General features: G+C 41.4%; 1 protein-coding gene across 1 annotated transcript; it reads left to right on the top strand.

Annotated features, from left to right (window-relative positions):
• The first annotated feature begins 272 nt into the window (after positions 1–272).
• aco1 (aconitase 1, soluble) lies at positions 273–16,018 on the top strand. The gene is made up of 21 exons (XM_030723309.1): positions 273–391; positions 1,626–1,748; positions 1,865–2,033; positions 2,604–2,741; positions 2,829–2,898; positions 2,981–3,164; positions 4,235–4,374; positions 4,455–4,626; positions 4,735–4,835; positions 5,132–5,248; positions 5,674–5,833; positions 5,919–6,054; positions 9,048–9,132; positions 9,237–9,393; positions 10,898–11,022; positions 11,132–11,236; positions 11,959–12,101; positions 12,413–12,560; positions 14,530–14,652; positions 14,744–14,929; positions 15,014–16,018. The coding sequence occupies exons 2-21, from the start codon at positions 1,640–1,642 to the stop codon at positions 15,128–15,130; spliced, it is 2,685 nt and encodes an 894-aa protein (XP_030579169.1). The 5' UTR covers positions 273–391; positions 1,626–1,639; the 3' UTR covers positions 15,131–16,018.
• Positions 16,019–17,472: the final 1,454 nt, after the last annotated feature.

Below are 17,472 nucleotides of genomic sequence, written 5' to 3' on the forward strand. Positions count from 1 at the left end.
TAGTCTATGGTATAAGGAAGCTTGTTTTCACCACTAGAAAAAAAAAAAAAAAAAAAAGCCAAGCAGAGATAAGTCGAAATTTACCGGCTGGCTAATAACCCGACTTATGGAGAAAAAAAATACATCTTTTGTAGCGGACTTCTATAGTAGTGAGCTGCAATAGGTCGATTTGAGGTTGCAAAGCTCTTCGTGACTACCCGGACCTGAGAACCATCAGTGTGGCTCCAGACCGGAAAGGTCGGATTTATTCTTTTATTCTGAACGAAAACTAACCGGAAGTGTCGCTACTGGAGGCGGAACCTGGGCGGAACAAACGTCAGATGTTGAGGAAACTAGCTGGTTGTGCAAGAAATTGTCGTGAGCTGGTTGTTACTCCAATACTGCATCTAAGGTAAGTAATAAAGATTCGATAGTATATCTTATTGACTTATTAAATGGAGTTGGATAGCTCCCCAACTCAAACTTGTGCTGCTGTGCAAGCTGATTGATCCCACTGTCACATTTTGCTTTATACCAACTCACTCTTAACAAGATATTATATATTAATTAATAGATAATAATACACTTTTTGCTTCGTTTTGTTTATTTGTTGTTATTGTTGTTTTATACAAGTCGTATACTTGTCTTTTTAAATGTTGAACTTTGACCAGTGAGCTATGCTAACTGAAGCCAGGCGACCAACTCTGCTCCGGGGCGTAGCAGAGGCTGACCTGCAGGACTTTCCCAACAGGGAAGAAAAGAAGCCGTTTTGGTAGAATTCCTTAAATAGGTGAAATTTAAAGAGACAGTTTAAGGGCAGGTTACTTCTACACCTGGGTCCTTCTTACTGATAATGTAAACGTGTTTTTTTGTCGAGACAAAACTGTATTTTAATAAGGCTTCAGTTGTAGAAATTCTGATTTTAAATTCGGGCCTATAAGAATACCATATTACCCAAACCAAGACTACAAATGTGACCTAAAATTCAGGGTCAGCTTTTAGAATATTTTTCTTATACTGCCACCGACACATTTAGAGTGACGGGGCATCAATAGCAAGCTAAAAGAAAAGCGATGGTGCTGGTTGTTCCCGTCTTTGTCTCTGTCAGGTCCGTTTGACTTTGCACTTGACAGCAGAGGTTTAGCCTGAAACTTTAGCATGTGGCTGCATGTCAAGTGTACGTGGTCATTCAGGGTGTGCAGACGTGCTTTTTTTTTTTTTTTTATCATTTCACCTTTCACACAGATAACATCTCTAGGAACTCACATGTGCCCAAACCTGCTTTTCTGAATTATTTTTCAGTGAATGTGTTACTGTGCAATGAGTGACCAGCATACATTTAGTGGCACATTTTCCTCAGATTTTAGTCAGATTGCTAAAGAGACCGAGTTATGCAAGGTTCATAAAAGGAGTTCAACGACCCTCCACTCTACCATTAACTATGCACTGCAATCCACACTAATCCACATGAAATGACTGTAGAGCAGGCCTGAGACTCGACTTTCCTGTTAGTATTCATTTGGTTTGTGTGTTGTTGGCATATTTGAAAGGTACACAAAAAAATAGGTGGCAATGGGAATATTTGTTCATGCTTCTTTATTATTTATTCTGCATAATTTAAATCAGGCTTTTATATCTTTGTTCAGACACATACAGAAAGATGTCTGCAACTGTGACAAATCCTTTTCAACATATAGTCGAGCCTCTGGACCCCAAGGACCCAAAGCAGCAGTTTTTCAATCTGTCCAAGCTCGGAGATCCCAGATATGGTAAAAGTACATCTTCACTGAATGCTAATGTGAAACAGCTTGTCAGCACAACCTGTGTGGTGTTAGTAGCATAAAACTAAAAAGTGTTCACTCGCACATGCGTCTGCCATTCTTAGAGCGTCTGCCGTTCTCCATCCGGGTGCTCCTGGAGTCTGCTGTCAGGAATTGTGATGAGTTTCTAGTGAAGCGCTCAGATGTGGAAAGCATCCTCAACTGGAAGCAGACCCAGTCTCAAACTGTGGAGGTGCCGTTCAGGCCAGCCCGCGTCATCCTCCAGGACTTCACGTATGTCTACACTGTTCCTCTGCATTAGAATGTCAGTGACTTGTTTTTAACACTGAAAGAAGCCTTGGGCTGTGCACTGCTTTTAAAGGATTGCATGTGAATATCACTGATTTCATGAGGTGTATCATACTCTCTGGCTCTAGAGCAGTCTGAGAAAATAACCTGGATTGTGTCCCAGTGATGTCATCAGAATAATCTCGCCTTGGTTTGGATAGCACCAGTTGGTAACAAGGTTTAGTGGGTCTTCTTAAATCGCTGTTTCAGGATTGTCCAGCATGAGAGGAACCTTTGGGTGAAGTAATTGGTTTAGATGTAGCAGCATCTGCAACAGACCTATTAAAGAAAAATTGTGAACATTCTCTGTTTAAGCTACAGATTGCTGCTTTAAAAACCCCGCAAACAAAGGGATTTGAGTCATTATTATTATTATTAGTGGTGGTATTATTGGTATTGTTGTTGCAGTGCACATTTTAAAGTGTAATTTTAATTTATAGTCAGATTGCTCAGACATACTTTCCTACATGCACTGTCCTTCATCCGTCTGTGATGTGTCAAAACTCCTCACTGCAGCGGTGTTCCTGCTGTGGTAGACTTTGCTGCCATGCGTGATGCAGTGATGAAACTTGGTGGCGACCCAGAAAAGATTAATCCAGTTTGTCCGGCGGACCTCGTCATTGATCATTCCATCCAAGTGGACTTTAACAGAAAGTAAGACCAGGTTCATTAGACTCTTTTCCACCATGGAGCATAGATTATTTATTAACTGTTTGATTTCTCATCGTTTTCTTCCTGTAGGTCTGATAGCCTTCAGAAAAACCAAGACTTGGAGTTTGACCGCAACAGAGAAAGATTTCAGTTTTTAAAGGTATGAAACCGTACCTTTTTTAAAGTCCGCTTAATTCTGGTGTTTCCTTTTAGTCCATAAATATGGTCTCTGTTCTTTGCAGTGGGGCTCTAAAGCCTTCAGAAACATGCGAATCATTCCTCCTGGTTCAGGAATCATTCACCAGGTCAACCTAGAGTACTTGGCACGTGTGGTGTTTAAGCATGACGGGCTCTTCTATCCTGATAGTCTGGTGGGCACTGACTCTCACACCACGATGATCAATGGCCTGGGTGTCCTGGGCTGGGGTAAGATGTTTAATAGTTAGGAGGGGTTATTTGTGATGAACCTTTTTTTTTTGTCATTCAGCCTTAGTGATGCTGCTGCAGGCTTTAACTGCCGGGGGACATCCCACAATGCACAGAGTATTTCATCTCCATTCCCACTCTGTTGCATCTCTTTAACTTTTGCATCTGACATCTTTCAGCACACATCATAGATATAAGCTCCCTCATAGCTTAACACTCCACAGAATGAGCACAGGGCCAAGATTCAATGGAAAATGTTCTTGCTTTTTTTTAACTATCATATAGCAAGAATATGCCTGCATGCTATGCTATTATTTGTAGTAGTTGTAGTAGTGTTATTGTTAGTAAACAACCATGTATATGTATTATGTCATTGTTTTGTTGCTGGTAAGATTACTCATAAAGTTGGCATTCATATTTTCCCAGATGCGGCTCTTGACATAACTTGGATATGTCTCAATTCAATGACTTTGGCAGCTGTTTGGCAACACTAGTCTTTCTGTCCTGAAGTTGCTGTTTGGGACCATCAGGTGTTTCGAAAGATAGCTTTAACTTTCAAGTTATTCCAGGGATTGATATTCAGGAACATTAGATTTGGTCTTCATGTTCTTATGAAACACATAGCAATAAGAATAAGTGTCCAGTATCTAAAGCTTATTCAGTCACACTAAAAGTTATATGCATATGCAGTCTTTTGGTGAATGGAAATAAAAATAACAGTAAAAAAAAAAAATCGATACACATTTATAGCGAAAACTTGTGGAGACATGAAACAAATTGTTGCCAATAATTTACAAAATTGGATTCTTGATTCTGTTCTACGTTCTTGAAAATAATCTTGGACAAAGCTGAACGGTTCTAAATTTGCTGCTCCCGACGTTGTGGAGCAACACAGTTTTCAGTCTAATTTAGTAACACCCACTGCGTGCTGCTGTTGCTGCATTTAGTTATTTATATGTACGCTGCAATGGGCAAACTTCTAAGTAATGATGGGACAGTGAAAAAATACGTTTACTTGAACTGAAGTGTGACTGTTGGGTCCTAAATAAAAGTTATCCTTGCAACTTCAGGTGTGGGTGGGATTGAAGCAGAGGCTGTTATGCTGGGTCAGCCGATAAGTATGGTGCTGCCGGAGGTGGTGGGATACAAGCTGCATGGGACCCCAGATAAGCTCATCACCTCCACTGACATTGTCCTCACTGTTACCAAGGTAATGTGAAGGAGTTTGATGCGGCTTTTACAACACAGCGGTCACATGCAGCATTGCTGACATCGCATCTTTCCTTGCAGCACCTCCGTCAGGTGGGCGTTGTGGGAAAGTTCGTGGAGTTTTTCGGCCCAGGTGTGGCTCAGCTGTCCATTGCTGACAGAGCCACCATCGCCAACATGTGTCCAGAGTACGGAGCCACAGCAGCCTTCTTCCCCGTGGATGACGTCAGCCTTCAGTACCTTGAACAGACCGGTGATAATACACTTCATGCTTGGTAGTTGAAGTTAAGACACCACTCTGATTCGTCACAAGTGATTTTTCTTTTCTTTCCTTCTTTTTGTTTACTTTGTTTGGATTCAGGGCGGGAACCAGAAAAGTTAGCCTACATTGCAAAGTACCTGAAGGCAGTGGCCATATTCAGAGACTACAATAATGTTTCACAGGATCCAGATTTCACTCAGGTTGGTCTCTTTGCTGAACCCAAGAATATGCTTGATTTCTCTGTATTATTGTAGGGTCTCTACCTTTCAATATAAAGCACCTTGAGGCGACTGTTGTTATTTGACACTATATAAATAAAATAAAATTGAATTGAATTGATATATTACTGGTAAAGTGTATTTCTATTTTCAGGGATGTCAGTAGATTTTAATGGTAACAAAAAATTGTGACATGATACAAATTATAATAAGAATAAAGTAAATCAGAGTGCCGTTTAATGTATCGAGTGAAGCGCAAGCCTTTCTTTCTTTCTTAGGTTGTAGAACTGGATCTCAGCTCAGTGGTTCCATGCTGCAGTGGCCCCAAAAGGCCTCAGGACAGAGTTCCTGTGTCTGATATGAAAAAAGACTTTGACACTTGCCTAGAAGCAAAGGTGGGTCCCTAAAACAATCAAACAGTCCAAAGTTTGGACACACTTTCACATTCACATGAATGGGTGAGTGTGTCCAAACTTTTGACTGGTACTGTACATCTGATAAAATATATATAATCCAAAGGCACCAGAATAATTTTTTAAATCTTGACCAACATTTTCATTTTTCCTACATTCTCTGCTGCCTCCCTCTGTCTCATTTAGTAGAGGATTGAATAATGAAAATGTATTTGGCAACACATGTGACCTTGATCAGATCCTAATTTAAAATCAGAAGGTGCCAATTTTAGACTGCTTTAAATTAAGTTCATAAATCAGAAAGTAAAGAATCAAAGTAGTGTATTGCCACTAGTGCACTACCCACCTGTGAAGTCACACACACTACTGTTGATCAGTGACACCTCTGTCTATATTTCTTGTCTCAGCAAGGGTTCAAGGGTTTTCAGGTGGCTCCTCAGCACCAAAACACTACAGTCCCCTTCCAGTTTAATGGAAAGGAGTATACGTTGAGTCACGGCTCAGTGGTTATTGCTGCCATCACAAGCTGCACCAACACCAGCAACCCATCTGTGATGCTCGGAGCAGGTGAGTGTTGCTGAATTTGCCGTCACTTTCACACTACAGACAGTTTTTTGACCCAGAGATTGAATGAGAAGCTCTCTTATTTCAGGGCTCCTTGCAAAAAAAGCAATAGAGTCCGGTTTGAGTGTGAAGCCGTACATAAAGACCAGCCTGTCACCTGGCAGTGGAGTGGTGACCTACTACCTAAAAGCGAGTGGTGTAATGGAGTACCTCTCTCAGCTCGGGTAAGCTGCTTAAATGATTGTTTTCAGTCGCCCGTCTTGATGTTGGAATGATCTCACACATGTTCCTTTAAATGGGGAAGGCAAAGATACCTAGATATACTGACATTAGAAGTTAAGACTAGAATGAAATTTAAAATAAAAGAGTAAATGTGTGTGTGTTTTTTTTTAAAAAAAACCAAATAGCAGTTAAATATAGAAAATGCAGTTGAAAGGGATTCAGGCTTTAGCAGGCAGTCAGCTGTGCTTTCTGTGTTGTTCTGTTGACACTTTTTGTTACTACTGTTTTGTCAGTGTCCCAGCTAACACAGCTGTGACATGTGACTTTGAAACAAAATCCATTTTGAAATATTCTTCCAAATATTTAGGCTGGAATATAAAGTCTCTGGGAAAACCCCTCATTAGCATCCCAGTAATCTTCAATTCTCCTGCCTCACTACCAGGGTGCTACTTGAAGACCTAGTAGCATCCAGCCTGGCGTTCAATGCTGTAATTCAGCAGTTCTCAAAGTCAAGAGTGCTGCAGCCCACTTAAAAACCAGAAAATCCCATGGGCCCCCACTCCCCCTGGTCGTCTGATGGTCTTCACTCTCATCAAAATACAAGAGAAAGTGTATTTCCTTGAAAATTTGATTCAAAAACATAAACAACACAGGCTGTTGGCTATAAATTGCTAACACTACCCAGTCATATGTAAAGTCCGAATGCCACTATGTGACTCACCTGCCACTGGGACACAATATCAGAGCAATATCACAAACTAGCCACCTCATATTACCAGCTTTAATACACTTTTCATATAAAGAAATACATTTATATAAAGATGTAACTACGGTATACATACTTGTGAGTAATTTCAAACTGAATTCCTGTTATTACTGTGGCCCCCCTGCACTACCTCTGTGGCCCCCTTGTGGGCTGCGGCCCGCACTTTGGGAATCACTGGTTTAAGCCAATGTATCACAATGAAGATTGTGTTGAAAATGCTTCATTTTAAAGCTGGGCTGTCATGAGCTTTGCAGCTAGTTGAATCATGGATCAGTGAAAGTTTTCAATATAGAATATTGATCCATAAAATATAAGCATATTAAAAAATATGATTATATTAAAATGATTTCAGGGCTTTGTATATAAACAACACAGTGTTAAACAAGCTTTGGGGTATTTTAAAGATTGATATTGTTAAGATTATTTTATAAGTAGTATGCATCAATGCCCACTTTTTGCACAATGGGGGAAATAATTATTCGATCCCCTGCTGAATTGCTACGTTTGCTAAAGAAATGAACAACCTCTAATTTGTACTGTATGGTAGTTTCATGGTGGCAGAATATCAACCAATTTGCATGTCATTGAGTGAAATAAGTATTTGATCCATAAGCAACTCATGACTTAGTACTTGGTGGAGAAACCTTTGTTGGCAAGCACAGTGGTAAGTCATTTCTTGTAGTTGGTCAGCAGGTTTGCACACCTCTCAGGAGGGATTTTGGCCCACTTCCATTCCAACGTCTCCACCACTAAGACCAAAGAGCTGTCAGAGGACATCAGGGACAAGACTGTAGAGCAAGCTGCACAAGGCTGGACTGGGCTATAAGACCATCAGAAAGAAGCTCGGTGAGAAGGTGACAACTGTTGGTGCGATTATTGGAACAAATATAACGTAACCACCAATCGCCCTCAGTCTCAAATTCTATGCAAGATCTTGCCTCATGGGTTTCAGCTGATCACGCGAAAGGTGTTGGATCAGCTCAAAACTACACAAGAGGAGCTTGTTAATGATCTGAAGGCAGTTAGGACCACAGTCACCAGGAGCACTCTAATCGATCCGATCAGCTGCTAACAGCATCACATTGTCAGCGTAAACTATCACATTGTTAATACAAGCCACTAACTACGGCAACAGGACATGTCATCATTTTGCTGGGAACTGTAGTTTTTTTCTCCAAGGCCTCTCACAGCTCCTGGGATTTTATGTTTAAAATGAAGCCTGAAATTGTCCCTTTTTCCTCTTCTTCCCCCTCGTTTCACACTGGTCCCCATTTTGCTTTCTGTAGCCCCGCAAAATCAAGCATGAACAGGACCATCGTGAGATCACGTGTGCACATGGTGAACGAAGCTGGCCACGCCTGGTGGTAGATTGCAAATTGCAGTGAAATAATACTACAGTGCAGCAGTCTAGCCAGAGGAAAAAAGTGTCTGGTAAGTGCAGTGATAGCAAAGAATTCAGGTAGCGAACCGGTGAAGTTTTCAGCCCGACGCAAGACGAGCTCAGCATGGCACAGCGCCGGACGATCAATCGCTGCCTAGAATCCTGACACCATGCCCACAGTGAAGCACGGGAGTGGAAACATTATGCTGTTTTTCTACTGAAGATACAGGACAGTTTCAGCACATTGACTGAATGGATTGAAATGAATTGAATTGAATCAAAGTCCTCAATTCTATAGAAAATCTGTGGAGGGAGGTGAAGCTTCGAGTTGCCAAGTGGCAGCCAAGAAACCTAAAAGATTTAGAATTTAGATTCTGTAAAGAGGAGTGGGCCGAGATCCCTCCTGAGAGGTGTGCAAACCTGGTGACCAACTCACCGCTGTGCTCCCCAACAAGGGTTTCTCCACCAAGCACTAAGTCGTGTTTTGCTTGGGGATCAAAAACTTATTTCACTCAATGACATGCAAATCGATTTGCAACTTTTATGGGATTTGTGTTTCCTACATTTTTAGTTGATATTCTGTCTCTGTCCATTAAAATTACCGTAACTACCATACAAATGAGACTGTTTATTTCTTTGTAAGTGAGCAAACTTACTAATTCAGCAGGGTATCAAATAATTATTTCCCCCACTGCAAATGTTGTCTGATTATCAACATGTAGCACACAGAAATGATATTTTTGTATTTACATTTGAAGAACTAACAGTGATGATGAACAGTTGTTTGCAGTACAGCAATACGATGTAATGTGCAGCCATATAAATGGTTACTTTGTGTCTCCTGGTAGCTTTGAGGTTGTTGGCTATGGCTGCATGACATGTATAGGCAACAGTGGGCCGCTTCCAGAGCCAGTGGTGGAGACCATAACCCAGGTACTAATGGTTTATACTGGAGCAGCTTTGTATTTAATTACCGTAAGTAATACATAAGTACCTTTTAGGCTCCGTCTGTTTGAGGTGTTTACATTGTGCTTCAGGGGGATCTGATTGCTGCAGGCATCCTGTCAGGGAACAGAAACTTTGAAGGGCGAGTGCACCCCAACACCAGAGCCAACTACCTCGCTTCCCCACCGCTTGTCATCGCTTATGCAATAGCTGGCACAGTGAGGATTGACTTTGAAAAAGAACCCATTGGTGAGTAATTTTATTTTTTATTAATTAAAAAAATGGAAATATTTTACCTACAGGCCACTATATTTCAGCTCTCACACTCAGCCGTGATGACCACGCTTTAGTTCACCTCGTTGTTAACTTTGTGACTTTGCCACAAGATTTCCTAAATTTTCAAAGCCCTTTAGCAACTTTGAGAAAAAGTATCTGTGAAAATGTACTGCTGCACTACCTCAAGCCTTCTTTTCACACTGTCACTCTGTATTGTTCAATAAGCTGCAGATACAGTTTGTGCGCTGCGTGGAAAAAAGAAATCAGAGAAAAATGGCAGAGCTAAAATTGCAATTTATTTTGAAATTTCTAATTATTTTCTCAATTTCAAGTTATTCTCTGAGACTTTTAGTTAGTAAATGGAAATTTTTAGATAGCTAACTCAAAATTTTGAGATACAGTAGAAATCGCTTAAGTCGGATTCAAATGGCCCACGGAGTGTTATCCATCCGTCCATCCATTCTCTTCTGCTTATCCGGTTCAGGGTCGCGGGAGATTATCCCTGCTGTCATAGGGCGAGAGGCAGGCTACACCCTGTACAGGTCGCCAGCCTGTCGCAGGGCCAACACAGACAACCATTCACACCTATGGCCAATGACCAATTAACCTAACCCCAGTAACTGCATGTCTTTGGACTGTGGGAGGAAACCCACACAGACACGGGGAGAACATGCAAACCAAGGTGGATTCGAACCCAGACCTTCTGCATGTCATTGTAGCTGTGAGGCAGCAGTGCTAACCACCACGCCACCATCATGAATTTTATCTGTCTCGTAAAATATGCATAAGTCGGATAAAATTAGGTTCTTCAGAATTCTTCAAAATGTCACACAGAATTAGGGGTGTAATATCGAATTTCACTGCAATGGCGTTCCACTTCATCCCTGGATTTGCTTCGGTAAATGTTATAATATATTTTTTGTTGAATTTGTAGCATACGCTTCACTCCTGCGCTTGCCATGATCGTCTCTGGTGAAATGAACCAATTCGCCCAGTGCAGCCAATCCAGACATTACACGACTGTATAGACACACCAGGTGTTGTTAGTGTGTGTAGTTATGTGTAAAGATGGAAGGCTTTAGCACTAAACTCATCCGACTTATGCGGTTTATGCAACTATGACTTAGGCGAGTTCTACGGTAATAACCCAAAACTCTGACTTATGCATGACAAAGATTGTTTATTTTTTTAGTGCTGGAAACGAGCTCTGTTAGCATCCTTACAAGTCTGAAAAACTAGGAAAAAAACAGTTTGAAATAAAGAAGTGAGACAATCCTGTAGTCTGTTCACTTCTGCTGCAGGTGAAAGGTTACAGGTTACTTTGAGCACTACAAACACGATACAGGTGAATTACAGCTATCATCGGTGACTTTCCAGTGGACTCTTCATACTTTCACAGCCCATGAAACGTTTTAGCATAAAGTTCAGCAAAAAGGTTTTTAAATGTTGCCCTCATTCTTTCTATATTCTATTGTAGCCATTAACTCAGAAGGCAAAGAGGTTTTCCTGAGGGATATCTGGCCCACTCGAGAGGAGATCCAGGCTGTGGAGAGAATGTTCGTCATTCCATCAATGTTCAAGGAAGTCTATGAGAAGATTGAGGTTGTGTAATCTTACATTTGTTGGGAAGAAAAAGCACTACTGATGTATAATAGTATATAATACGGGTGTCATTGACAAAAATCTCTTGTTTTTGCTTTTTTTGCTGCAGAGAGTGAACGAACGCTGGAACTCACTGGTCGCTCCCTCTGACAAACTCTACACCTGGGACCCCAAATCCACCTACATCAAGTCACCACCATTCTTTGATGGTTTGGTAAGTAAAAGTATAACTGCACACAGCTGACACAGTGACTTCCATCTTTACAGTATGATTAGAAGCCCGCAGTTGCTGATATTAACATTCAGTATTTGTGATTTGAAAATGAACCTGTTTCATATTCATTGTCTGTCCTGGATTTACTTGAAACCTCCCCAGAGCAATTAGCCCATCCATTGCATGGTCTTTACCCTGCAGTATAAAGTGCCTTGAGGCAACTGTTGTGGTGACCTGGCACAATATAAAACTGAATTGAACTGAAGTTATTTGACTGGGATGGCCGCTGCACTCCGTTGTGCTCTATCCTGTTTGGAGCCACTGGAAGAAACTGTGGCCATTAGGATCTGTTTTAAGGGCCCAAAGTGTGCTAAGAAACAAAGTATCCTCCCTACCATTCTGCTACCGTTAGCAGACGGTAATTTTGCTATAAGGCAGGTTGGGTCTGTGGATTCAGGCTGTTAATGACAAATTGTGAACCAACAATTTTTCCAGTCTTCAGTCTTTGCACTGCTTCGACACAATACTTTGATTTTTGTATTTACTGCCCTGGATTGTGAGCTGAGCTGCTGCAGATACACTTCTGAAGACATTTTGCTTCACATATTTAGACAAAGTGCTTTACTGTCTACTTTATTCAGACACAATAATTTGAGCATCAGAGTAGTTGTTATTTTTGTGTAGCCTTGACTGTGTCTTGTACCACCTTGTATTTTATCCAGACCAAGGAGCTGCAGCCTCCTGCCTCTATAAAGGACGCCTACGTGCTTCTGAACTTGGGCGACTCGGTCACAACAGACCACATTTCACCTGCAGGGAACATTGCCAGGAACAGCCCCGCAGCACGATACCTGACCAGCAGGGGGTGAGTGAGCTCACCTCTATGTAGGTTATATTTCTTTTCCCATTTTTAATGAGTTACTGTGAGCTTCTAAGAGGTGTAACTGAAAGCCAGCAAAGAGACAAAACACTGGCTTCAGTGGTCTTTAATAATATTGATTAATAACCCACTAAACAGACAGCATTGAGTACTTTATCATATTCCTTCTTCTCTTAACTAAAGTCACACTTCCTGAGGATGATGCATCAGCAACAACAGTTATGGTAGTTTGAATGCAAACATTTCTGAACTACCCATAAATATTTTCTACTGCTGCTCTGTTGGTCTTTTGGCAGTTTGACCCCTCGAGACTTCAACTCATACGGCTCTCGTCGAGGTAACGATGCCGTCATGGCTAGAGGGACGTTCGCCAACATCCGGCTCTTAAACAAGTTCCTCAACAAGCAGGCGCCACAAACCATCCACCTGCCAACAGGAGAAACGGTCAGACTGCAGCACCGTCGACACACTCACCCATTCAGATGAAACCTTTCACTGGTGCTGCATGTGCATTAGCTCCTGTGTGTGCAGCACATCTGAAGAGCTGTGAAGAACAGGAAAATTTGTCTGATCATAAATGTACAACTAGAAATTAATAACAGTCAATAAATGAAAATTGTAAAGGAAAGAAGAGACACCTCCATAGTTTGTCCATCAGAGGGCGCTGTGCCACTTTCCTGTTGGCAACACAAGCGTCACCACAAACAACCAGCTGATCTGAGCAGAGTTGAGCAAAGCATAAATTAGTAAATAAATAGCTACACATAACAAGTATTAGGGAAATGTATTTATTATCTATATTTATTTGTGTGAGAAAGAAAAAACATATCGGAATATGGGACTCTTTTTTTTTTTAGCCTGTCATGTCTGGCAGATCTTGCAAACAGAACTGTGATCTGAATGCATTGTTGTGCCAAACATATTTGCTATTTCAAGATGAGCTCCTCTTGTTACTGTGTGACCCTTTATTTTATTTGAACTATTTTTAACATGCTATTTAACAAATCGTGCCAGAAATGACAGGCTTAAGAAATAGAAAAGAGAAAAGAAAGAAAAGAGAAAGGGAAAGAGGAAGAAGAAAAAAGAAGAAAGGAAAAAAAAAAGAGAAAAATAGAAAAAAGAAACAGGAAAGAGTGCAAGTAAGTAAACCAAATAGTTCGTCACCAAATAGGAATATGGGACTCTTAAACAACCTAAATTGGTCAGGCTTTAAAAGTCTTTGCATTTACTGTGCTGCGACTCTTTACCTTGATGATATCTGAGCTCTGGGGAAGTAGAAACATCAATGCACGGGTTCTGTTTTTCTTTTGGCACCAGGAACTATGAAAGAAGAACACATTTAGGTTCCTGTAAATCAAACGCTGTTAAATTTCCTCAAATTCTGAAGCCTGTGAAAACAGAAACTGACTGAATGCAAATGCTGCTCTAAATCGTGCCTGCAAACCATCAAACCAGGGGAGGCATTGGCATTAGTTACCAATGCTGCTCAGTCCAGTGTCACTAATGGTACTCTTATAGGATCTTGCAAATCAGAAAAACAGCTTGTGAGATAAAAGGTGTAAATTAACATTTATGCAGCAGTAATAAAAAAGGAAATCAGAACAGAAAGCAGCAATCCTTTAATAATTTAGCCAAAGGGCCTTTTTCCATAAGTGGATTAATGTTTTAGGGGGATAAAGCTGTTGAGAATCTTATAGTTAGGGCTGGATCAGGTGACCCTGAACCCTCCCTTAGTTATGCTGCTATACATGTAGACCTAGGCTGCATGATGCACTGAGTACATCTTTTTCATTCACCTCTTTTTACTGTATTTATACCACTCTGCATTGAATCATTAGTTATTATTAATCTCTGTCTCTTTCCCCTCACTCCCAGCGGGTCTCAGCAGATGACTGCCCCTCCCTGATCCTGGATCTGCTGGAGGTTTCTTCCTGTTAAAAGGGAGTTTTTCCTTCCCACTGTTGTTGGGTTTTCTCTGTATTATTGTGGGTCTTTACCTACAATATAAAGCACCTTGAGGCGACTGTTTTGTTGTGAGTTGGTGCTATATAAATAAAATTGAATTGATGGATGCTGTCAGAGGATTAATTATGATTGCCATGCTGTTGTAGAACTTCAAAATCGGTGTTCCCAGGTTCAGTTGGGAGATTCTCCCAGAGCCCATGTCACAGTACATTTCCCTGATCATGACACAAAATACATACTAGGATGAGGCAGCATTGTGAGCAAATCTTGTTAGTTTTTTTTACTTTTTAAGATATAAAAGCAGACTGTTTTGTTCTTGTTTACCTTATCACATACTGGTTTGGTGGACATGCTTAACAAAAAAATAAACAGCCACAAATTGAACATACCTCGTGATCAGCGTTGAGTCTTGTGATTCGCTCGACATGTGTTTCTGTTCTTTTCACAGCTGGATGTGTTTGATGCTGCAGAGAGGTACCAGCAGTCCAGCGTCCCTTTGATTGTCCTAGCAGGGAAGGAGTACGGCTCTGGGAGCTCCAGAGACTGGGCAGCAAAGGGCCCCTTTCTGCTGGTCAGCTGAAACAGTTTCGTTTGTTTGTTTTTTGCTTTTTCTTGCCCACATAGTTGTTTGCAGGGTTCCAGGTTTTTGGTTTTGTTTGCAGGGTATCAAGGCCATTCTAGCAGAGAGCTACGAGCGGATCCACCGCAGTAACCTGGTTGGGATGGGGGTGATTCCTCTGGAGTATCTACCGGGAGACACGGCTCACAGTCTGGGTCTCACTGGCCAAGAGCGCTACACCGTTGTCATCCCCGAGCAGGTCACACCCAGAATGATCGTAGACATCAAGGTACATGCAAAGAGGGGGCAAAAACTGTACTGTGTACATGTGTTTGAATGTGGCGCCTGACCTGGTCTCTCCCTGCCCTCACAGCTCGACACGGGCAAAACATTTCAAGTGCGGATGAGATTTGACACAGATGTGGAGCTGGCATATTTCCGCCATGGAGGGATCCTCAACTACATGATCCGCAAGATGTCCGAATCCTAATCGTCTGTCTAATTCTCGGCTGCAGTAGCATAATTGTAGTGAATCCACGTAGTTGTTGACAACTAACAGATCATTTCCCGTGTCTGGTGCAGAGATCTGTTCAGAGAGACCTGATTTTTACAGCCACAACATTGAAGCCACAGTATTCTTATTGTTCTGTTCATTCTGTTTGAACACAGCAGACTGGGCTGATGATAAATGATGTGTATTTATTTCCAGTGTACAAAGTAGGACTGTACTTGATTAAAAAATGGCAGACAACATTAATTTCTTCACGTCAGCTGGAGGCCCTCCATCATCTCAGAATCCTTCCCGCCTGCCCCGGGTACTGGATGGGCTCAGAGACAACACTACTCTCTTTGAGGAAACACAGCAGAACCAAAGCAGAGGGTTATTCCACTTCATTGCATGGGTCCTTGGTCTTTTATTCTGCACATTAATTATCAGGAAATGACCACATCCTTAGGGGTCCTTTAAATTATATAGTAATAGTTACATATAGTTTGAAAACAGCAAGATAATTCTGTGATTGTTCCAGCAGTAATGTTACACTGCAGAGTGCTGTTTTCTGCCCCTGCTCTGGCTTCATCGGGTTGTCAGATTAATTTCACATTTCTCCTGATCTGCTTTAAAATCAGGCCCACTTCTTCTTCAGACATCCCCCCCCCCCCCCCCCCCGCGCTGTAAACCACCTGTCTGTGTGACGTTCATGTCATTGGCTGCCTTAATAATTTTCTTGATTCAGAAATGTTGCTGTTTTCCCGCTTTTCTCTCCTTAAGCACTGATCATTTTGATTATAAGACCTCATAAAGCTGTTTTAATTCATCCATTTTTTTAAACTCTTCCACACAGTTAGAAAGCATTAAGTCACTGAATAGTGATAAACAGAATAAAGGTGATTTCTGGAACCATTGTCCTGTCATTTGTTCCTCTGTAGTTTCTTTTTTTAATAACGGGACAAAGAGAAATGTATATTGTAGCTTTTTTTATGTGTGCAGTCTTTAGCGATGCTCTTTTTTTTTAAAGCTGTGAACTAAATTGAACCTCCAGGGTCACCAAAAGTCCTTCAGATGCATAAATAGGCTGCCAGCTGATAGTACACTGGTCTCCTGGATGTCTGTCTGTGGAGATAAAAGTGAGTCTTGAAACGACTTTATCGACAGTACATTTGTTGACACACATGAAGACAGGAAGCCAGAGCTTTTGGTTTGTCTAGTTTTCTCTGTTGTACCATGCTGACTGAGTCTAATTCTCTGACACTAGAGGCTGAGCAGGCTAGCAGAACAGGAAGTTTACTGGCAGGTGTCATGAATTCTGCTTTCTGCAAGAGCACAAACAACATACATGAAAGCAACCAGACTCCAGTGTTTAAAATCCTGTGCTTAATCAGTCTTCAGCCCTTCAGCCCCTGCATCTATTGTATACACACCATCCAATCTATGTTCTAAATCACTCAATCCATTTATGGCATGGCAACGAGGGAAGCTGAGATCCACGTGCTTCCCTGTTGCCAGTTTCCTCCAGCGCTTTCTGGGAAACCTCAATCCGCTCCCTGAATACCCAGAGCCAAATGTGCCTATTGCATATCTAAAGGTGGGTGACCAGAGGGCAAGCTTATCAGGAACCTGAACACAATCAGCTAGCTCCTCTCTGTGGAGCGGGAGCAGGTCTACTCCCAGTTCCTCCCTCAATCTAAGGAAACTGCACTGCAGCTGCACCCTGAAAATCATGACGATTGGAGACAAGATGCTTAACAAATTTACATTTAATCAAGTTGACACAATAGTAGAGATGGATGAACCTGTGGCTGTGGGGCCTCAGGACAGTCGGCCTTTTTGTAATGTTTGCACTCCAACCTTGTTCAGAGTCATCGATGTTTTAGCAGACTTAATAAATGCAGCATGGTCCCATTATTACACACGGTTTCACTGATTTGCAGCTTTTCAGGCAGTACTAACTAGTTGGATTAAACAACAATTCAGTTTCAGCAGTGTCAAATTCATGCCTTCATCTGAATAAATCATCATCATCAGCTTGAGGAAGCTCAACAATCAATAAAAGTACTAATAATCAAACTTGACAGGCTAGGGCCATATTTTATTAACTTCAGCCTATCAGGGTGAAAGCACAGGAGGTCACATGAAACGACTTCAGGGCTGAAAAACACATTTAATCTGTTAAAAACTGCAACCAATTTGACGCTCTCAGTGTTGTTAAGAATGATTGTTCTATAACCAGGCTTTAGTATCAACTTCAGGAATAAATCAGGGTTTCAAACTGCACCCACATTACCAGTCAAAATTTTGGACCCACACACCCATTCATATGAATGCTGCTGGAT

This window comes from Archocentrus centrarchus, unplaced genomic scaffold (genome assembly GCF_007364275.1).
Source record: "Archocentrus centrarchus isolate MPI-CPG fArcCen1 unplaced genomic scaffold, fArcCen1 scaffold_24_ctg1, whole genome shotgun sequence".
Taxonomy (NCBI): domain Eukaryota; kingdom Metazoa; phylum Chordata; class Actinopteri; order Cichliformes; family Cichlidae; genus Archocentrus; species Archocentrus centrarchus.